General features: G+C 50.4%; 1 protein-coding gene across 1 annotated transcript in view; it reads right to left on the bottom strand.

The window, feature by feature from the left end:
- MAN1A2 (mannosidase alpha class 1A member 2) overlaps nt 1-23,909 on the bottom strand; it is a 1,471,929-nt gene that overhangs the window by 388,719 nt on the left and 1,059,301 nt on the right. The window contains exon 5 of the mRNA XM_069635768.1: nt 8,499-8,579. Coding sequence (XP_069491869.1) covers nt 8,499-8,579 — 81 coding nt within the window. The remainder of the gene's footprint in view (nt 1-8,498; nt 8,580-23,909) is intronic.

Below are 23,909 nucleotides of genomic sequence, written 5' to 3' on the forward strand. Positions count from 1 at the left end.
GACTGGTGTGACGGAATACAGAAGGCCATGCAATCCAAAATTAGCCTCCTCAAAAACAAAATACTAGCCACTAAACAAGCCCTAGCGAACAAGCACATCCCAGTCCCACCGCCCACCCCTGATCCCCCCCGTACTCTTCTCCTTCAAACCCATTCAGGAAAAAGACGTCATCATCATAATGAGGAACATTAAACCCTCTAACTGCAAAGGTGATGCTTGCCCAGCTTCCATTATCAAAGACTGCGCAGAACCGCTAGCCCCCTTCCTAACAGCCTTTGTAAATGCCTCTTTTACCACAGGGATAGTCCCTGCCTCCCTCAAGGAAGCCTGGGTCCGCCCTCTTCTAAAGAAGCCAACGCTAAATCCCACCTCCCCCAATAACTAAAGACCCATCACCACTGTCCCGTTCCTCCTCAAAATATTGGACAAAGCAGCCTACCTGCAGGTTGAACACTTCCTTGAAGAGAACAAACTCCTTGGTCTCCGCCAATCTGGTTTCCGCCCCAGACACGGAACAGAAACCGCCCTACTTGACTTGAAAAACCAGATGGACGATGCGAGAGACTTGGGCAAACCTGCACTCCTCCTACTCCTAGACCTCTCAGCGGCCTTCGACCTTGTGGATCATGGCGTCCTATGCCACCACCTCACCACCACGGCCAAATTCTCCCCAGAGGCTACAGCATGGATCACCTCCTTCCTACAAGACAGAACCATGCAAGTATTCTCCGATTTAGCCGCCGCATCACCAACCACTATACTCTGTGGGGTGCCCCAAGGCTCCTGCCTCTCCCCCACGCTATACAAAATTTTTACACGCCCCCTCTTCCTCATCCTCGACGCCATGGGCATCTCTTACACCAACTATGCTGACGACACACAAATCCTCATCACTCTCACAGGCAACTACAACACTGACTCCCTGGCCCTCAACAACCTTTACAATACCATCCAAGCCTGGATGGCAGACAACGGTCTATGCCTCAACTCTGACAAGACGGAACTCCTCCTGATAGGCTCTCCCGACACCCTAAAGAATCTAGATGCCCAATTCAGTCACTTCACCATTGATTCCATTAAAATTCCAGTCTCCGAATCTGTCAAAACCCTGGGAGTTTATCTGGATTCTAGCCTATCCATGGACAGACAAATCAATGCAATTGCCTCTGCAGCGGCTTATCATGCCAAACTTATCAATGCAGTCAGACCATTTCTCTCCAAAGAGAACTGCACTAACATAGCCAGAGCCATCACCGGCTCTAGGCTAGACTACTGTAACATACTCTTTCTAGGAACCTCAAAAAAAACCCTAGAGAGACTACAAGTAATACAGAACAAGGCGCTCCGGGCAGCCCAAGGTATTGCAAAAAGAAAACACATCTCTGAGGCCAGAAAACTAGCCCACTGGCTCCCAATAAAAGAAAGGATCATATTCAAAGCCCTGACACTGACCCACAAGTGCATCCACCTCACTGCGCCTGCATACCTCTCACAAAGGATACACCCTGTCTCCACCACCAGGCCAACCAGATCACCCTACACCAACATGCTCTCAGTGCCTCTAGTAAAAAAAGTAAAAGCGGGCGGATCCAGCTTCCCTTACCTTGCGCCCTCGCACTGGAATGCCCTACCACACACTATCCGTGGAGAGGCCTCCCTCACCACCTTCCGCAAAACGCTGAAGACTACCCTGTTCCCTTAAGGCTAGACATACTAGCACGATTACCCCATGTATATCGTATCATATGTTCAAAAGCAATACTTGTAACAACAGTACGTCATCCTGCAACATTTACAATCTTTCAACATCCGCTATTTTACCTGTACCATGTAACTAAGTTCATTGCAAGTAACAGCGCCTCAATGCCCCTGGGCTGCTTGTGCGCTATATAAATGTAAATAAATAAATAAATATAGTTATTAAATAATAGGTTCAATGAACATGTTCACCAAATGATTACACGCCACCTTCTCTGTGGCACAAATCAAAGCTTCAAGACAAAGACTAACTTTTTGGGATTTCACTCGGGGATATGATGTCCATGGAACACCGGCCAAATGAACAGCTCAGCCCACCTGTCCCACAAAAACCCCTGAATGTCAAAGTTAAAACATACCTTGGAACGTTACAAGATCATGAGCGTTAGTGTTCCTTGATGTGGTTTGAGATTTAAACCAACTGCTCCCTGTTTTCAAAAGTAATGTCACACGTGCAGCGCTGTGTATGCTTCATTTCCTTGCATGCTTGAACATGCTAGCAGTTTTGAGAGCACAACAGACCGTTGATACATTATGGATTGATAGAGCCCTTCTTCCTGCTTCACACCAAAGCAATACAAACCCTCTCTTCAATCAGGGTCACTTTCTCGCTCTCAAGAAGAGTGAGCTTTTATCAATTCGCAACTACACTTTAGCCATTAATGCATCTTTTCAAGAGGGGCTGATATCGGGCTCCCTGTAACACGCTCAGGTGCTTCCGCTTCTGAAGAAGCCCTCTCTGGACTCTGCTGTCCTAGCAAACTTCCGTCCCATCGCCCTTCTTCCGTCCCTGATGAAAACTTTGGAGGCGTTGGTCTCTCCTCTCCTCTCATTTTATATGGAATCCTCAGGTTATTTTGATATTTTCCAATCGGGATTCCACCCCGGGAGAGGAACTGAATCAGTCCTTAATTCTGTATTCGATGACCTCACTGGTCTAGTTGATCAGGGCGGGGTGGGAGCCTTGCTTTTACATGACCTCTCAGCTGCGTTGGACACGGTTGATCATTCTACACTGATATCCCATTTGTCGGACGCAGGTTTGGGGGGCCAGGTGCTGAACTGGTTTGCAGATTTTCTGACCGATCTGTCTCAACCGGTTTTCCTGCCTCCCTACTGCTCGGAATCAGTCACACTGTTCTGTGGAGTTCCACAGGGGTCTGCTCTGTCTCCCATTCTTTTTAATATCTACATCTGTCCACTGCTCCTTCTCATCCCATCTCACGGTTTTCGATTCTATTCCTACACAGATGACACGCAGATCCTGGTACGTCTGGATCTCTCTTGGTCTGACACTGCAGCCCGTCTTAGGAAGTGCCTTGAAGACTTGGGTGCTTGGATGGCTACCAATTCTCTCAAGCTTAATGGTAGTAAAACAGAAGACCTGGTGGTAGGGACAAATATCCCCCTTAACTACTAGACCCCGGACTTCTGGCCCACGTCTCTTGGCCCGTTCCCCCTACCTTCTCTTATGGTGAGAAATCTGGGAGTTAAGTTTTCATCCTCTTTGATGATGACTGAGCAAGTGGGCGCTATCTGCAAAAGCCGGCCATTTCAAACTGCGGACTTTGAGAAAGGTTCTCCCTTTCATCCCGGGCCATCTTCATGCCCCAGTGGTTGGAGCACTGGTTCTTAGTACAGTGGATTATTGCAACTCGCTGTACTACGGCCAACCACCCTATCTGCTCAATCAGATCCAAATGCTTCAAAATGCTGCTGCCCGCGCATTACTGCACCCGCCGGCACGCTCGCATATGGCCCCCCTCCTACGACAATTACACTGGCTCCCTATTGAACAACAAATCTTATTTAAATCTATGTGCCTTGTTCACCGGGCCTTTTATAAGACTGGAGCAGAGTATTTGCAGGAGAAATGTGTCCACTATGTGCCTACCCGCTGCATGCACTCCCAGACTGCGCTACTACTTCTGGTTCCTCGCTTCAAACGCGCTCGAACTGGTGGCCGGGCTTTCTCGGTGGCAGCAGCCAAAGAATGGAACCAACTTTCTTTGGCTCTCTGTGCTACTGCTAACCAAATGGCCTTCAGACACGCTCTGAAGACTCTTCTCTTCTAGTACTCTTATCACCTGCTACCCCGTAGCGCCAAGAAGCCTTTGGCATATGCTGCGCTTTATAAATCTATATAACATAACACTTGGTTTCATTTAGCAAAGCACTTCTCTACCCAGCACCAAAATCCAGCTTTCAATTCCATTCAGCACCCCTCTGCATAAAGGCCAGGTCTGAGGCATGGGAAACATTAGGAGTTTCGTTTTTAGACAAGGTCACCTCACCCCTTTAAGGAATTGTGGGGCTGACAAGGGAAATAGGTGTGAGCCAATTACATGAACAGACTATCGTTTTTATCCACAGTGGGAGTGAGTTTTGCTAATTTAGAATGTTAACAAAATCACTCTGTGTTAATAAAAAATATGTTAACACAAACAAGCGACACCTAATAGCCGAAACTAAAAATGGTTAACTGGCGCGCACACACACACACAGCCACCCCCAAGGAGTCTCTAGAAAACGGCCATGCCCATCAAAATGAAATGATTTAAATTACCAGCATTTTAGTGCCAGAGCCATTAACAGCGCACAAAGAGGGCACATGTAGCACGAGGCTGGCACACCCCTTGGGTGGCAAGCAAGGAGTATTTTAATACGCTATTCTTCACCTCTCGATCTCTAGTTTACAGCACTGCAAAACAGCGGCAGCAAGCTCTAGAAATGACACAAGCATCGTATTATAACCTCGGAGTGTGCTGCCATTTTAACTTCAGACACCACGCCGGGGCAGTAACCGTTTCATGGGAAAAATAAATATAAATGAAGAGTCAAGACAAATCTAAAGAATAAGAAACAAATCCTTCTATACAAAAAGGAATCAAATAAAAGCGAACTCAGAGGGCAGGAAATGATTGAGAGCTTCTGCTAAACACTACTGCACAGCACAGGTGCAGTGCAGCTGGCTACTCCTCTTGGGGGTACTAGATACTTACCCCTGTACTCAACTCAACTCTTCCTTTACCCTGTCAGTTCGTTCTCGGTCTCTCTCCCTCTCTCTCTATATATATATATATATATATATATATATATATTTATGCAAATCTCCAAGACACTGTTCCCCCTGCAGGTGCCTCCTAGCTGCACTTGATTTGGGTGCTTGCGGATCTGGACCGGGGCTTGATCGCCACCCCTCAGTCCCGCCCACATCACCAATCTCTTCCTCTCTTTGCCCCCCACTCAAACTTACCCGGTGCAGCACAAAGTGGGGGGCGGTCCCCAGAGTAAATGTTGGCCAAATCAAGTGCAACTAGGAGGCACCTGCAGGAGGAACAGTGTCTTGGAGATTTGCATAAAAGCAAAGGGCTTTTTGGGAACCCAAGAATGACCACAGAATGTTCTATTTGAAGTAGGTCTGCGATAGTGATTCAAGCATGAAAGCCTTATGAGCAGGTAAAGCCAACTCTTATCTGCTCATTTCATGTGTCTCAACACTCCCCCTAACAGTAAAATGTCTTTAACCCACAAGACTAATACATAGTCATTTGGATAAGGCTTGCTTATGCATGTGAGGCTTGGGCTGTTCAGTGGAAGACATCTCATTTCAGTGAAGGCCTCACAGGTCCACCTGGCGAATGCACGCACAGGTGAAATGACCTGGGTGGATTATAGGTAGCAGGCTTTGAGCCCTTTGTCTCGGGTGGTTTGGGCGCTGGAAGGGATTTCCAACACTTCCCAGCCTCCCAAGTATACATGTCTTAAACAAGTTGGCTCTTTTTGTCCTTTGGGCCTATACATACAGGTCTTAGTCCCAGGGTTTGGGGGGAGGGGAGTTTGATTCCAAGATATAAGATGGTTCTGGGGTGGTGATAAAATGCTGCTCACTAGGCCTGTCCTTCCGCCTCTGGGCCTCAGCCTCTGCGATACACTCTGAACTCCTCAGGCCGGGCCCTGTTGAGATTATGTTACTCACACGTTTCACTTAACATGGCCTGTACAAAATGGCAGCCCATTTCTTTCCTCTTTCAAGCAGTTTCTCCTTTTTGGCACTGCCTGCTGGCCTGTTTTGCACCCTGCGTACCTACCCATGCAAAATGCTCTCTCTCTTGGTCTAAATAAAGTTCTCCCAGACTTGAACCCGGTTACTCCATTCTTCTACCCTCCTTGCCCCAAAACGATGGACTTTTCTACCAGCTCCCACAGGTCCATTCATTACCTTTACTCTCCTTCAGGAAGCTCATGACTGCATTCTGGGGCCGAACACTGCATGCAACTTACCGGCTTTCTGGCACTGGCCGCTCCACCATTGCTGAGATTGTATGCAATTTACCGGCTTTCTGGCACTGGCCGCTCCACCATTGCTGAGATTGTATGCTACTTACCGGCTTTCTGGCACTGGCCGCTCCACCATTGCTGAGATTGTATGCTACTTACCGGCTTCTGGAACAGGCTGCTCTGCCATTGCTTGGATTGTATGCTGCTTACCGGCTTCTGGAACAGGCTGCTCTACCACTGCTTGGATTGTATGCGACTTACCGGCTTCTGGAACAGGCTGCTGCTTGGCTTTCTGGCACTGGCCGCTCCACCATTGCTGAGATTGTATGCGACTTACCGGCTTTCTGGCACAGGCTGCTCCACCATTGCTGAGATTGTATGCGACTTACCGGCTTTCTGGCACAGGCTGCTCCACCATTGCTGAGATTGTATGCAACTTACCGGCTTTGGGCACTGCCTACTCCACCATTGCTGAGATTGTATGCGACTTACCGGCTTTCTGGCACTGGCCGCTCCACCATTGCTGAGATTGTATGCAATTTACCGGCTTTCTGGCACTGGCTGCTCCGCCATTGCTGAGATTGTATATTGTATGCAATTTACCGGCTTTCTGGCACTGGCTGCTCCACCATTGCTGAGATTGTATGCAATTTACCGGCTTTCTGGCACTGGCCGTTCCACCATTGCTGAGATTGTGACTAATCGGCTTTCTGGCATTGGCTGCTCCACCATTGCTGAGATTGTCTGCTACTTACCGGCTTTCTGGCACTGGCCGCTCCACCGTTGCTGAGATTGTATGCTACCTACCGGCTTCTGGAACAGGCTGCTCTGCCACTGCTTGGATTGTATGCAATTTATTGGCTTTGGGCATTGCCTGCTCCACCATTGCTGAGATTGTATGCGACTTACCGGCTTTCTGGCACAGGCTGCTCCACCATTGCTGAGATTGTATGCGATTTACCGGCTTTGGGCACTGCCTACTCCACCATTGCTGAGATTGTATGCGACTTACCGGCTTTCTGGCACTGGCCGCTCCACCATTGCTGAGATTGTATGCTACCTACCGGCTTCTGGAACAGGCTGCTCTGCCACTGCTTGGATTGTATGCAACTTATTGGCTTTGGGCATTGCCTGCTCCACCATTGCTGAGATTGTATGCGACTTACCGGCTTTCTGGCACAGGCTGCTCCACCATTGCTGAGATTGTATGCGACTTACCGGCTTTGGGCACTGCCTACTCCACCATTGCTGAGATTGTATGCGACTTACCGGCTTTGGGCACTGCCTGCTCCACCATTGCTGAGATTGTATGCGACTTACCGGCTTTCTGGCACAGGCTGCTCCACCATTGCTGAGATTGTATGCGACTTACCGGCTTTCTGGCACAGGCTGCTCCACCATTGCTGAGATTGTATGCGACTTACCGGCTTTGGGCACTGCCTACTCCACCATTGCTGAGATTGTATGCGACTTACCGGCTTCGGGCACTGGCCGCTCTGCCATTGCTGAGATTGTATGCGACTTACCGGCTTTGGGCACTGGCCGCTCCGCCATTGCTGAGATTGTATGCGACTTACCGGCTTCGGGCACTGGCCGCTCTGCCATTGCTGAGATTGTATGCGACTTACCGGCTTCGGGCACTGACCGCTCCGCCATTGCTGAGATTGTATGCGACTTACCGGCTTCGGGCACTGGCCGCTCCGCCATTGCTGAGATTGTAAGCGACTTACCGGCTTCGGGCACTGACCGCTCCGCCATTGCTGAGATTGTATGCAACTTACCGGCTTCGGGCACTGGCCGCTCCGCCATTGCTGAGATTGTAAGCGACTTACCGGCTTCGGGCACTGACCGCTCCGCCATTGCTGAGATTGTATGCGACTTACCGGCTTCGGGCACTGGCCGCTCCGCCATTGCTAAGATTGTAAGCGACTTACCGGCTTCGGGCACAGGCCGCTCTGCCATTGCTGAGATTGGCGTAATTGACGAGGCGCCACATGCACAAAGAACTGAGTCAAGATGCATAAGAATCGAATGCTGCTCGCAGCCATCAATGAATGTGATGAATTAACCCCAAAAAACACATCAAGAGCTTTAGGAAATTGTAAAAAAAAGAACTAATTTCCAGATATCAAAAGAAAGAGAATTGCAAAGCTTCGGGCCTGAGATAGCAGATCTACGGTCGCCTCTTGAATTAAAATGAGGCCTAGGAGTGGAAAACTATAACTGTTGAGTTGATTGCAAATGTCGAGTGGATCTTCTGTTGTAATGACTTTGTGGCAGAAGCGTGCATGCACATACAAGCAAGGCATACATGTCACACACATGCTTGACGTTTCACCAGCAGACAAGCTATTGGTTATTGCCAAATTAGGCGGTTTTAGCGGGCATAAGTGCCGCATACATGAATTCAAGACTTATGCTAATGTGCCCGGCAGTGCCCTCCAGCCGTCAGCTCTTACCTCCTGTCCTGAAAGGTAGAAGGCTGCCAGCAGACCCCCGATGAAGCGGATGTTCACCTCAAACACGGACACCTCCGAATTCTGGAAAAGAGAACGAGAGGGGGAGGGGGTTACATCACTACAGAACACCCTCTTGTATCCAACACCATTGCCAGAACAGCAGCGCATGCGCCTCTCTATTTAGAACATCTCACATGGGATGACCTCATCGACTGGTGCCATGCCGCCGTATACCTTGGCGCAGGCCAGCTGCTCCCCAACCTGGTGCCCAGGGCGAAACACTACAATGAGCTACCCCCCCACCCCTATCACTGGCACAAGTCACTCCTAAACCACACCTCTACGTCGCTTGGCAAATACCCTCCTTAATATGAATACATCATTGCTATACACATGATGCTGGTTTCATTACATAGTAATTCAAGTACTTTACAGAAGAAATCTAATGTGAAAACACAGCTGTTGCTGCCCAAGTAAATGGATTCTCTGTCACCTGCTCTTAGGGAAGGCCTTGTCTGAATGCAGTTTCAAACTGTCCGTACTGGCACATTGTGGTGTGACCAGCCTGCCGGGGGTCTGAGGCCCACTGACCACAGGCCCTCTGTTGCAGGCGTTCTGTTTGTACCACCTCACTTGTATTTTGCAAGGGGCAATACTAGACTAACCATATGAATTATTTTCTGATGCAAGTTTATCATTCCAAGATGGACATTCTGGCACAACCGTATTGCACCCTTTCTAGATACCTCTATGAGAGTGGCAAAGGAGATTAATAGCACCAATGAGTGTTCCCGTCTGCTTTGCATTTAAACACAGAGCATTTCAGGGCTATAACGGTGATCAGAGAACTCTATATTTCATAGACAAGTCTGTGATAAAGGGGTTGTATGTGTGAATCTCTAAATACATAACAGACCCATCGCGTAGTGTTCACAACACTCACCCAAACAGTAAAATGTTTGTAACCATGAGCCATACATTGGATGCAAGTATAAAATGGCTGCAACATCAGCCACTCAAATGGGGTACAAGGACTCTTTTGCCTCTCGTTTCTGGAGAATTTAGTTGAGGAGGGGCTGGGTCTCGATGTGAGCATGCCCAGCCCCCTCACCCCCAGTACAGAAACATCATTAGGGAATTAGCTCTTTATGCAGGAAAGGATACAGACACGAGACACCCAATAAACACTGCCCAGAAAGAACTGTACCTCTTACAAACGTTAGCCTGACCAGTAATAAGCTGATGAAGTATTTTGAACAAAGTCAGCTTCTAATGCATGGAAAAGGGTCCACAGTTCCTCTGCCACTACCGCCTCACTATTACGCAGGCCTCGGGGGGGATATTTCTGCAAAAAAGAGCAGGCCCACGCTTTATGTAACACAGCTGGCATTGGCATCTCTTATTAGTGCTGGCCTGCAGCTAGTGAAAATCATAGAAAGGGCATTTGGCCTAGTGGATGTACAATTTGAGGCAACTTCTTTCTTTTATTCAATTAAGTGTGAGCACAACATGGCATACTCGTCAGAGCAACATACACAAAACATTCCAGTGTGTTATGTTATGGACATTGGGCACAAGACTAAAACAGGTATTTGTGCTGTCACATACGGGAGCACCACATTGACAACAATAACCAACAGGGTGGTGACTTGTGCAGCGCACACATCATTGTTGCACACACCACTGCATTGATTTGCCATTGATTACTGTCTGCCTGGTGACACACAATGAACTCTGCTTTCCTAATCAAGGTGCCAAGTCAAATTGAGGTGCCATCTGGTGCGCGCACTAGGCAGTGATTGGCTTAAGAAAATAAAAACACCTCTGATGCTGAGTGGATGCATTTAGTCCATGTCCCAAAGCAGCCACTAGAATACTTAGGCAAGAAAATGACAGCTAACCTTCCCAGGCATGCGCCGTATGAAACAAAAAAGTAATATACCAAATGTAATTCTCTTGGAAGAAGGCACCGATTTTGTCAGCTAACTGATGCTTTGTGCTGGCCTTCAGAATAAAAAAATGCCCCAAGTTCAGTTCTTAACAATGAAATGTTATGCTCATATTGTGTTAAATGAGCCATCACTTATAAATAGCCCCCACTTTAAAGGCTGTCAACACAAAGGGCGGGGGGCGCAGGGTGTGTGACCCCAGAGCAGTACAGAATATGCAGTCTTTTGTTTGTAATGCAGACATGCTTAACCTTTTCTCCAGTGGCAAGCTCAGATGCAGCCGTCTGGGTGGGCCCCTTCCTACAGCCCACCCCTCTCCAAGCTATTTAGCTCCGCTCCCCGGGCAGCCACGGATACGGGTCTGACCTGGTGCATTATTCAGTGGTTTTAAAACCTTGGATTTGTTTATAATAGTTTGACATAGCAGGGCCCAGGCGCAACAGTGCCCTAGCACTCTGTAGCAAAGAGAAGCCCTTAGCAGAGAGGGCACACATGCGGATATCCAGCAACACAGGGAGTCAAATAGCGCAGCATGAACATCTCCTCAAGACAAAAAGTCAAGCAGCGCACATTAAGAGGGTGCTGTGTGGGCGCAGGGGAGGTCCTAACTGGGGCGGCATGAGGATGGCACAACTCACCTTGGGTAGACCTAAGACTCCACCAGATACCATGGGAGAAATGCTAGATGCGGAAGGTGTCCGCCAGTCTCTCTCTGGGCCCAGTGACATAAAGCAGCCTCAAGGCGCCATTACCAAGAACTTTCACGTCTGTGGGCCGGGGGGCAACACCTTTCCACAGGAACCTAAAGCCAAGGGAGTGGCGTGGCAGTTACGCAGATTTAGCCTGGCCGCAAGGAGTAGTGCCTAAATGCAGCCATGTCCTATTCATCAGGGAGCTAGGCTGTGAAAGAGTCCAGGAACCCCAGCATGAGAAAACCTCCTCCCCCCTGCTTTGACCTTGTCCATTAAAAGGTCACTGGATTTGGTACGCCACTATGGTTCCACTCCTATTACGCCACTTTCACTGGCTCCCGATTAAACTGCGCATTGAGTTTAAGATTCTTTGCATTGTCCATCGGGCTACTCAACACTCTGGCCCCTTTTTTCCCAAATCATAAACGGGTGCGCTACTCACCACCTAGAACTCTGCGCTCCTGCTCTCAAATTTTATTTGTTGTTGTTCCCAGGTTTCATAAAGCTCGTGTTGGGGGTCGCTCTTTTTCGGTTTTGGCACCGAAATTGTGGAACGCCCGTCCAGCTCAACGTCACGATCTGGCTGATCGCCTCCAGTTCCGCAAGGCCCTAAAGACGTTTCTTTTTGTTTAAACCTCCTGGCTACATCATCTTCCGGCAGTCGGCTTCTCTGGCACCCAGATGCCTTTGGTTTTCACGCTGTATCAATCCTCAAATAAATAAAGCAGGTGAACTTAACTGGTGGAGCTTTACGGGTGTTTTCCTGTTAAGAAAAAGGTGTTTTCTGCATCAGTGTTCCCATAACCCCCACAAAAGACATCTGCTTTTGATGCATATCTAACTGGTCTACTTTGACTTTTCAGTTTCTCTGCACACCCACAGCCCCTACCTCGAACAGCTGCGGGATAGAAACAATTTGAAGATGGAATGCTCTAAACGCAAAATAGTTACTGTTCACAATAACAACAACAAAAGAAATATATACTAGTTCGGACATGCACAGGTGGTCTAAAGTAACAACTTGCATACTAGTTTACAGAGGACGTATGTACATACTTGTAACCATATCGTTCCTTTAACAAAGTTTTTTCATTGAATATATATATATATTCACTGAAAAAACGTGAAAGGGACGAATTGGTTGCAAGTAAAAGCAGAAAAAGCCCCAGAACTTCGCCAGCTATGATAAGCTAACCAACCATAACTCACGCCCCTGCGCGCCTCTAAATTTAAATGGGAAGAAGGTTTTTTTCTGGTGAAAAGGGTTCCATCTCCCATCCCTAGCGAGGGATACCCATAGAGTATGGAGGAAAGGGGACGGGACGTAAGACTGTCCCTCATCTCTGTCTGTCTGTCTGCCATCCACGAATGGTGTGCCGCCAACGACCTCTGCCTTAATGCCAGTAAGACCGAGATTCTACTCATCGGCACACCAACTCCCTCCCTTCCCTGCAGCTCTCTGGCCGGCCTCTCTTGGCCCTCCTCCCACTCCCAACTGCAAGGCTAAAAACCTTGGGGTCATCTTCTACTCTGCACGCTCCTTCTCCCCTCACATCTCTGACGTCTCTAAGAAGTTTCTAAGAAGTCACGCTACCAGCTGCACCTCCTTAGAGGTATTTTTCCTTTCCTGTCCTTCCCCCAGAAGCTCACTGTCTTCAGAGCCCTGGTCCTCTCTAAGCTGGACTACTGTAACAGCCTCTATCTAAATCTGCCTGCCTCCACTCTCAGGCCTCTGCAACTTATCCAGAACAGGACTGCAAGACTTGTCCTTGGCCTCAAGCCCAGGGATCATATCTCTCCAAGACTGAAATCTCTGCACTGGCTCCCAGTGGCTGTGAGGATTAAATTCAAAACCCTCTGCATTGTACACAAGGCCTTCTGGGGCCGGGGCCGCAATACCTTCAACTCTCTCTTCCTAAATATCTTCCTTCTCAAGCTCTTCGCTCATCTGCCTCCAATTCCCTCAGGGTCAGTCGCTTCTCCAAGCAACGAGTTGGTGGCAGATCACTCTCTTCGGCAGGGGCCTCTCTCTGAAACAGCCTTCCTGCCTCCCTGAAACTTGAGGAGAACCATCTCCGGTTCCAGAAACACCTCAAAACCTTCCTCTTTGCTTCTGCTTTCTCTCCTCCCCTCCCCTGCTGAATTCCTGACTGAAATTGCACTGGTTACCTGGCTACCCTTTCTGATCTCTGGCCCAGGTCCAGTCAATTGCCCACCTGCACTGCCTCCCTGGCAACCCCTGCACCTGGGGACCGTTTTCTGTATCCCTACAGTCCCCGTTCCAGCACTTATGTCTGCACTTCCTTGCACTTGCCACTAGCTGGCCGTTTTATCTCTCCCCTCCCCCACGGACTCCCCCCCCCCTTGCCATGCACTTGCGCAATCTGAATGACACCTGGCCTAGTAGGATCATTGTCTGTCCTACCTTTGTCCCCCCCCCGCCCTTGCCTCGTCGCGCCTTGAAACACTTGTGCATAGGCGCGTTATAAATGCCATATCATATCAGTACGAAAGACAAAGTTAAGGTAGGGGCACAGTCTGGCAAAGCCACACCTTATGGTATGGGGGGGGGGGCTACCACAGATGTACAGGTAGGCATAAAAGACGAGATTGGTGTGGGTGCACAGTCTGGCAAAGCCACACCTCATGGTATGGGGGGGCTACTTCAGATGTACAGGTAGGCATAAGCAACAAAATGAGGTAGGTGCATAATCTGGCAGGGCCACGCCACATGGTACGGGGCTACTGGAGGATGCAAGCATGGGAGACAAAATTAGAGTGGGTATTGTGAGGAATCTGTGGGCATCCTCCCTTCTTTCCCCACAATATCCTCTTCCCAGGGGTCCAGGGAATTGCCATCGCTTTTGGATCCTGACTCTGGGGGCAGATATGCCAGCGAGGATCACCTGGGTGGAGGAGACTTGGGGAGTGGGATGAGGCACCCTTGAGCGAGATGCGGTATCCCCACCATTTCCCTTTCCTAGACAGTAGAATGTCCCTCCTGCCTTCGCAGGATGTTATCAATCCTGTTCTTGTTTCCCATCGACTTGCATACAAACAAACACCAGTCTGGTACTGGGACGAAGAAGAGGACTAGGAGGATGAGGATCACTAACTACAGGCAGCGGTCTAGTTGTGAAACCTTCGTGATTGGTTCCCGGAACGTCAACTCCCAGGAGCAGGAGTTTAAAGATGCTGCAGTTGAAAGGGAGAGGAGTTCCCTGGCCCCAGGCAGCGGCTTGGGAACAGCGTGGAAAAAACGCTTGATTTATCGATGCCTAGAAAGGTCAGTATTCACCTCGAACAACTTTGTTGTTGGCTGCGACCAGTACAGCCAGTAGAAACATTAGAATGGCCAGAAAATTAAGAGAATCAGAATTGGCTGCAGGTGTGCTGCCATCCCATGCCAGTATACAGCCAATGCGGAGCCAAGTCAAGTGAAGACAGGAGCCTGCAAGTAAGTCTGGAGGCATGTGCACTGCCATCTATATCACCCCACAAAACTTCCAGAGAGGACAGTATGTGCCAGTTTCCTTCTTATGGAGCATTCACTTTTTATAGTAGTTCCCATTTTATGCATTCTTAGTTTTGCCAGGTAGCTGGACTGAGGCCCGGGAAAGCAGGCTGCTTGGCCTAGGATTATACGATGTGGGCGATGTAGGGAGACAGCCTAGATTGAAAAATAAATATTAGCTCTCCCCACCATTTTAATCTCAAGTTGAGACACAGGTAATGAGAGATGTGGTTATGTGCCCAGAATCACACAATGTGAGTGGAAGCCGTGATTGGAAGCTAGGCCTCCTGTTCGTTTCCCCTTGCCATTTACACTGCAAACAGCCACCTCCACTCACCTCACATTGCCCCTGAACTACCCCATTCATCCCTGGCTCTACCCCCTGCCTTCAAACAAACCATTCCCTCACACAAATATCTTTAGCCGAAAGCTGTCCAATCCTGCTGGCCTTGGATGCCATGCAGCAAGCAAGGGCAAGGTAAGCGCATGGCCACACTTTACTTTGCGAGTTCGATACAGGAGAAGAAAACCTTTAAATCTGCCCAAAATAGACACTTCTCTACACTGCCACACTGTATGCTATAACTCCATTTACAGATGGCGTGATTATAATAATGTGGGTTTAGTGATAAAAACCCTGCTCAGTTGCCAAGCCTAGAGGGTACGAGCTCCCATAACAGGTTTGCAGCTGTGCCTTGTATAAAGCATGCACAGCAATGCTTCCACTGCTTTTCTGAACTGAGAACTGAGCATCACTGTAGGGCTGTGCTTGGCCATCATTGCACGTGGTATAATTATGCATTGTAGTATACGAAATATAGCCACATAACATGACTACAGCAGGAGCTGAACCCGATGAGCTATACATGTTCGATAACACCAGGCACCCAGCTTCTAGTAGCTAGATAACGGTCGCTAGATAGTATATGCACAATTCTCCTTTATTTCAGGCCCACTTTATTGTTACATATAGTAAACTTTGCGCCAAGGAAAACATGCCACGTAGATCCTGGGAAAAGCACACTTCAGAGGCTGTACTGTGACCCCAGGCGATCAGTGGGTTTTCCATCGGCGCACCATGGTCTGCAATTCTTTTAGCCACCGCACCTGCATTAGAAGCGTCCCGTTACAGACACTGACGCCCCCCATTGCTCAGGGGCAGCCGGGGAGCTTGCAGACACAAATGACCCCAAATGGCACGTCATGAGGTCTTAAAAATCCTTACGTTCAACGTTAATAAACAACATTACACGTTGTCCCCGCGTGCAATGGAGTCCCTCTGACAGTACACAAGACCAAAGGAAAGTAACGCTGAAATGCAGCCTGTGCTAGGTCTGACTTCTGCTTCTGAAGTCCCCACTCAGCCAGGTAGAATGTCCTCAGAGGGGGGGTCGCCCATTTACCCCAAAGACCCGGCCGCCCCTGCTGAAGAAGAGACCCAACTATACAAAACAGAGGTTTGAGGTGCAGTGTTTCATCCGGAACCCACAAGGGAGATTTCTTCCATTAGCGGCCACTGCTGCGGGACAGCTGGCAGCTTCAGGCGATACCAAGCCTTCTGAAATGCAACTCATCCTTTACAAGACAAGGAATCATCAGCCCCACACACCGTGCAGAGCGCCACCTATTGACTGACAGGAGATTGCAGACATATGTTCCCAGGGTCACAGGAGCGTGTTTAGACCTCAGTCATCCAGTACATAGGAGCGAAGGAACACAAGGCATTTTGATTCCCAGGCCCAGGAAAATGGTCCTCTACAGAATACAGTGCTGTAACCAAGAAACAGCACCTCTGCTCGTCACAATCAAATCTCTCCCTTCTGCAAAACGATTTGCCTGATCCTGCACTATGTGACGGATCGGGAGTATTCGTCCCTTCTCACCAAGGGGGAGCGACCCCCTTTGAGGACAAGGACTCCTGTTCTCACAGGGAACTCCCTAGGCCAACCCCCATATCTGCATATATGGGAGTGCCTTCTTTGAAGAATACTGTCATCTTTTTATGTTACTTCAGGTAATGGTGGATGAAACAAAAGTTAAGAGTATCTCTTTAAGAAAAGATTTGTATTTCACTGAGACGAGTGGCTCCCAAGAGGAGAGACAGTACAGTGCGTAGGGGAAGCCCTCTGACGTAAGCACGTCTTGGAGAGCCGGAACTGGAGGATGCTCCGTCGCCCGCGGCGATTGCAAAGCTGCAGAAAGGCAAACAGAGATGCGGGAAACCTGGCAACAAAGACAACAGGGAAACCAGTGACGAGGCATGGAGAGAAATCCTGCCCGATGTGGTGGCATTACCACGGTGCTACCTTGCTGGCCCAGGCACCAGGTGAACGATGCGGGAAGCCTTTTTGCAAAGAGTGCTGACAGCCACCAGTGTCTGGGGGAACGCAACCTTTTGCCGAGATGCCGAGAATGAGACAGGAGAGAAGCTGGAGAAGTCAAAAGGGTGAACCGATTATCCCGCAAGGTCATCTGGGAGACGAACAAGTTACTTTCTTACCTGGTAACGTTCTTTCGATGGGATGGTCCTCCGACGTATTCCATATCTATGACAGGTAATGTCCACAGCTGTGCTGCTTTGGAAAATCTTCGGCGTCTGCGTCCTGCGTCGATGACGTCAATGCGCCGTCCCCGAGGAACTCCTCCGACAGCCGACGTCAACCGATGTGATTCGTAGGACGCACGACGCCCATAGCCTCAGTTCCATTTTTTCCGCGAACGTGTTTGCTTTGTGAATCTCGGTACGCCTCAACACTTTGGAGTTTGCTGTTTTCTTCTCGGTTCGTTGAACCTGTTCGTTTTTTTGTGAGACCTGTTTGTGGCGATGTCTACTTCGTCTTCAACCCCGCGTCCGGGCTTCAAGAATGGCGGGGACTGTGGGTCCAAGATGTCGGTCACGGACTCGCATGACGCCTGTCTCTGGTGCCTCGGGGAGGCCCACGATATGGACGACTGTGTCGACTGCCAGTCACTCACAGCAAAGGCCTTGTGGGAACGCAAGAAGAAGCTGTCGGTAGGTCGGGTGTCTAAGCCCCGGAAGTCGAGGTCTGCGGGGCTTTCGACGGATGGCTCGAGGGGTGACTCTCCGCGTCATCGTCGGAAGTCCAGTGGGTCTCCTTCCAGGAGTCGGTCTTGCCACTCCTCCGCCTCTTTGAGGCATTCCCAGAAGCGCTAGCATCGGTCGCCTTCCCCGTCCTCTTCCGAGAACTCAGCCCGTCGGCGGGTCGCTTATCCCTCCATGCAAGCAACACCGGAGGAATGGGCTTCCTTCGGGAAGCAGATGCTAGCGATTCTTGAATCGCAGGGCACCGGTCCGTAATATCAATAAGATTCGGCTTCCTGTGATCCTGCCGGGGCCCTAACAACATGCAGGGACGTCGGAACTCCTGGGGCACCGAGGGGCCAAGAATGAGAGCATAACGCTCTTCGAAGAACCGGCAATTCTGCTGTTTTCCCGCAGCTCTGGACGGCCACGAAAATCCAAGATGGCAGGCGCCCTCACCTTCCGAATACAGGGACGGCGCTGAGAGTTTGATGCGGCCCCAGCACTTAAGGACCCCCCAGGACTGCCGCCCAGCTCCAGCGTTCCCGACTCGGGGACCCGCAGCCTTTGGGGAGCATGCAGCGACTGCCTTGCGCCGACACTGAGGGGGAGGCGCCCCACGCTTCATCCTGCTCTTCATCCTTCCACATGTGGTGGGCTTGCTCAAAGATCCAGCAATTCTGGGAACAGTGCCTGGCAACAATCGAACAAATTACCGGGATGACACTCCCCCTGGAACCTGAAACAGTCTTTCTGGGAGTCCCAACCCCCGGGGTTTAACCCCGCTCCAGAAAGAGTGAAATTAGTAACGCAATGCCTCTTGGCAGGCAAAACTGTGCTAGCCCGCTTCTGGAAGTACCCAGACGGCCCTTGCTTGGCTCACTGGTGGGGCAAACTATGGGACATCCTGATCGCGAGAAAAAGTGACCGTAGCAAGGGCGGGAGTCCTGCATCGTTTCCACAATGTCTGGGCCCCAGTGCTGGACTACGACCAGCGATTCCCCGCCTTAACATTTAAACCGCTCAACACCCGATGGGCTCTGAGGGATCAGGAGCCCACCTGAGTGGCAAAGGTGGCAGACAGTCCCACGCAATGCGTGAACGGGGGGAGGGAGTCTGGGGACCGGGAGAATATGAGCTAAAGGGAATTGTCAAAAAGGTGTAAACCCCTTATGCAATATTGTTTATAAATTGTCCTGCCTTGGTTTAAAATAAACAGATTAAAAAAAAAAAAGTATACACAACATAAGAAAGGTGGAATCTCAAGAACGGAAAAGCATAAACTTGAAAGAGTGTGAGAGAATGAATATATCATTCTAAGCAACCAGAGAAAAGAATAGAACATCCGTGAACAGTTGGGAGGAGCTCCAAAAGCTCCTGAAGGAAAAAAGATAGTCTCAGAAGAGACATTGGTATCTCGAGCAAAAGAGCAAGCACAATAACAACCCTGAGGAAAAGCCACAAGAAGGAAGGCATAGCGAGAACTGACCAGGAGAGGAGACTTTATGTTGGCCTGCTTTAGTGGTAAGGGTCAGATATTAGGTCTGGACTGAGGACATTTATCTTTGACTCACTGATGAGAGTTTCTTTAGTCAGGCAGGGAAACCCCATACGAACAAGGAAAGCGAGGCATTTTCTTTATCATTTAATTAAAAGAGAGTTAAAATGTCCAAAGTGTGTCCGACTCCTTCTCCCGATCATGCCACCACTGCTAAGTAGCCTTGCTTGCAACTCAAGAGTTTGAGTGACATTGTCCACCCCAGGAAAGCAAAGGTTTCAATGTCTGCTTACTTGCTTGGCCGATAGGGCTGGGCGGCCTTTGGTGGCTGATGTAACGCAGAGCAGTTGGACTGTCCAAACACAAACGACTATTTGCCTACAATCGAAGCAAGAAAATAGCCGAAAGGGCAGGACATACCGCGACAACGCAAAGGATTGAAGACCGGTCCTTATTACTTAAGTATCTGATGAAGTCCCCCAATACTGACCCCACACCCAAGAGCGCCAGAAATAAAAGGTGACGTGACTTAAAGAAGGAAACTCCCACCAGACAATTCGGGAGATCCCTGGACTACAATACAGAAGGTACTACCTGTCGAGGAAAGATGGGGTGCAGTATGTCTGATCTGTATAATCAAGCCTTCTACAGGAACCATCAAGCATCTTCTTGCTTGCACATAGGATGCAACAAGGCCTACCAAGCCCTGGAAGGTGTTGGGAGGGGGACGACTGTCTGACCTGGCCCAAGCTCACACGTTGAAAGGACGTGTCTGGCCTGGACAGAGCAGCGCACGCACAACCTTTAGATCATACATTGGCGACAGTGAGCGACAGTGAGGTCAAGCTCTGGAGATGGTGGACGTCACGTGCCCGGTGCCACATCCAGCCTTCGAGTAATGGCAGCCCCCTCACCCGGTGCCGGCACTGGCCAGCCATGAACCCCTTTAGATCATACATTGGCGACAGTGAGCGACAGTGAGGTCAAGCTCTGGAGATGGTGGACGTCACGCGCCCGGTGCCACATCCAGCCTTCGAGTAATGGCAGCCCTCTCACCCGGTGCCGGCACTGGCCAGCCATGGACCCCTTTAGATCATACAGTGGCGACAGTGAGGTCAAGCTCTGGAGATGGTGGACGTCACGCGCCCGGTGCCACATCCAGCCTTCGAGTAATGGCAGCCCTCTCACCCGGTGCCGGCACTGGCCAGCCATGGACCCCTTTAGATCATACAGTGGCGACAGTGAGGTCAAGCTCTGGAGATGGTGGACGTCACGCGCCCGGTGCCACATCCAGCCTTCGAGTAATGGCAGCCCCCTCACCCGGTGCCGGCACTGGCCAGCCATGAACCCCTTTAGATCATACAGTGGCGACAGTGAGGTCAAGCTCTGGAGATGGTGGACGTCACGCGCCCGGTGCCACATCCAGCCTTCGAGTAATGGCAGCCCCCTCAGCCGGTGCCGGCACTGGCCAGCCATGAACCTCGTTAGATCATACATTGGCGACAGCGAGGTCAAGCTCTGGAGATGGTGGACGTCACGCGCCCGGTGCCACATCCAGCCTTCGAGTAATGGCAGCCCTCTCACCCGGTGCCGGCACTGGCCAGCCATGGACCCCTTTAGCTCATACAGTGGCGACAGTGAGGTCAAGCTCTGGAGATGGTGGACGTCACGCGCCCGGTGCCACATCCAGCCTTCGAGTAATGGCAGCCCTCTCACCCGGTGCCGGCACTGGCCAGCCATGAACCCCTTTAGATCATACATTGGCGACAGCGAGGTCAAGCTCTGGAGATGGTGGACGTCACGCGCCCGGTGCCACATCCAGCCTTCGAGTAATGGCAGCCCTCTCACCCGGTGCCGGCACTGGCCAGCCATGGACCCCTTTAGATCATACAGTGGCGACAGCGAGGTCAAGCTCTGGAGATGGTGGACGTCACGCGCCCGGTGCCACATCCAGCCTTCGAGTAATGGCAGCCCTCTCACCCGGTGCCGGCACTGGCCAGCCATGGACCCCTTTAGATCATACAGTGGCGACAGTGAGGTCAAGCTCTGGAGATGGTGGATGTCACGCGACAGGTGCCACATCCAGCCTTCGAGTAATGGCAGCCCTCTCACCCGGTGCCGGCACTGGCCAGCCATGGACCGCAGGAGCCGGTCTTCCTGACAATGTCAGGAGTGCAGTCACTTATCTTCTCAAAAGTGGAGGCAATCGAGGCTAAAGTGGCCATCACGAGCACTTTCTATCCACGCGCTTCGTGCACTTTAGTGCCTGTGTAGACCATTACGCGACATTGACGCCTAATCCAGCTGATAGGGGGGCAGGCTGGAGTGGGCAAATGACCACTGGCAGTGGACAGGGGAGGGGTAGAGCACAAGGATATGAGAGCGCGTATTTCTAACCAAGGGAGAGAGAGCTCTCCCCCCATTAAGATACTAGACTCCCGAGGGCGGGGCGGGCCATGCTGCCGAGCATGAAGGGCACAGAAACCACCCCCCCAGGTCATGTATGCCAGAGGGCAGCGCCAAGGGCTTATGTAGCCTATGGGTGCGCGTGTGCAGGCTTCACGCGCTGCCCGGAAACACATCACGCTTTTTTTTCTTGGGGGGCTGCTTTGCTCTGCCCACCTTTTCCTTCTTTACGCGAATTGCCCAAAATCCGGACCAAAAGGCCGTCCTGTTTTCAGCAGGCGCCACTGGGCTATTTCCTTTAATAACGTAGTCTGTTGTGTACACCAGGATCAGGAACCCGCAAGCAACGTCCTGGGGGGCTCTGAATTCTAGGCGATTGCCTTTAATAACTGGCGCACGCGCAGAAGCGAAATCCAGCCTTCCGTCTCCCGCCCCTCCTTATCCCGGGAAGGCATCTTGCTTGAAAACGATCTAAATGCTCATAGTCTCCACAGTGCTGCCTTCTCTGCACGCCCACAGCCCCCCCATTTGGAAGCACCCGCGGTCTCCACCTACATACATGCCAACATTCTGTGACCAAAAATCTGTAGGAATCTTAAAGTTTCAAAAATAGTCAGGCGAGGAGGTAATGATAGGAATAGGGCGCGTCAGCAGCCCATTGTCATTGAATGAGCCCACCGCCGCGGGTGCATTCAATGACAATGAGGCGCCTGCCACGCCTTCTGCCATCACGCCAGCTCGGGGGAGCCCTTGAAAGACTCGCCGGAGTTGACGTGGTGGGGGGCTAATGGCGCCTTTTGCCAAAGGCACCCGCGGCGGGGGGCGCTTTTAGCCCACTGCCGTGGGTGCCTTTACATTAACAGCCTGCATGCCACGCCTTCTCCCGCTACGCCAGCTCGGGGAAGTCCTTGAAAGACTCCCCCGAGTTGGCGTGGTGGGGGGCTAATGGCGCCTTTTGCCAAAGGCACCTGCGGCGGAGGGGCGCTTTTAGCCCACCGCCGTGGGTGCCTTTGACATTAACAGCCTGCATGCAACGCCTTCTCCCGCTACGCCAACTGGGGGGAGCCCTTGAAAGACTCGCCTGAGCTGGCGTGGGCAAAAAAAAATGTAAAAAAAAAAAAAAAAATTTTTTTTTTTTTTTTTTTTTTTTTTTTACACAAAAAAAAATCCGTATTTGGTGTCAGAAAATCGGTAGGCGGTAGGACTGCTTAAAAAGCGGTATCCTACCGCCTAAATCGGTAGGGTTGGCAAGTATGCACCTATGTGCATTTCAAATGAACTTAAAATAAAAGACGATGAAGGTGCCTGCTTTGGTCTATCTTATGACAGAATTTCTTCCCCGTGTGAGAGACCCCAGTGGTGGGCAGCCCATACATCCAAGTGTGCCTGTCTGCCATGCGGCCCCTCCAGGATCACACTGGATCATTGCCCGCAGTGGGACTAAGCACCGTCAGGTCAGGTATCATTCTACTCCACCGCCATATACCTCAGCTAACCGGGTGATGCAGTGGGGCTAAGCAATGCAAGGTCATTATCATCTTACCCCCCCCCCGCCCCCACCTACAGATACCCGAGCTTACCGGGTGATGCAGTGGGACTAACCAAGGCAAGGCCAGGTATCATTCTACCCCACCTCCATATGCCCGAGCTAACCCTGCGATGCAGTGAGACTAAGCAAGGCCAGGTATCCTCCTATTCCACCTCCATATACCTGAGCTAACCCTGCGATGCAGTGGGACTAAGCAAGGTCAGGTATCATTCTACTCCACCACCATATGCCTCAGCTAACCGGGTGATGCAGTGGGGCTAAGCAATGCAAGGTCATTATCATCCTACCCCACACCTAACAGATACCAGAGCTTACCGGGTGATGCAGTGGGACTAACCAAGGCAAGGCCAGGTATCATTCTACCCCACCTCCATATGCCTGAGCTAACCCTGCGATGCAGTGGGACTAAGCAAGGTCAGGTATCATTCTACCCCACCTCCATTTGCCGAGCTAACTAGGTGATGCAGTGGGACTAACCAATGTAAGGTCAGGTATCATTCTACCCCACCTCCATATGCCTGAGCTAACAAAGTGATAGAAGTGGGACTAAGCAAGGTCAGCTATCATTCTACCCTACCTCCATATGCTGAGCTAACCGAGAGATTATATTTATTTATTTTAAATTTTTAAAGCGCTCACACAGCCCGCAGGCATCGAGGCGCAGTTACAAAAAGTGTTTGTTTAGTTGCATTATTTTTTTTGTGTGTCTTAGTTGCATATTTATAATGCGCTTAAACACCCAGAGGTTTCTAAGCGCAGA

Source organism: Ambystoma mexicanum, chromosome 7p, assembly GCF_040938575.1.
Source record: "Ambystoma mexicanum isolate Mex_15411 chromosome 7p, UKY_AmexF1_1, whole genome shotgun sequence".
NCBI lineage: Eukaryota > Metazoa > Chordata > Amphibia > Caudata > Ambystomatidae > Ambystoma > Ambystoma mexicanum.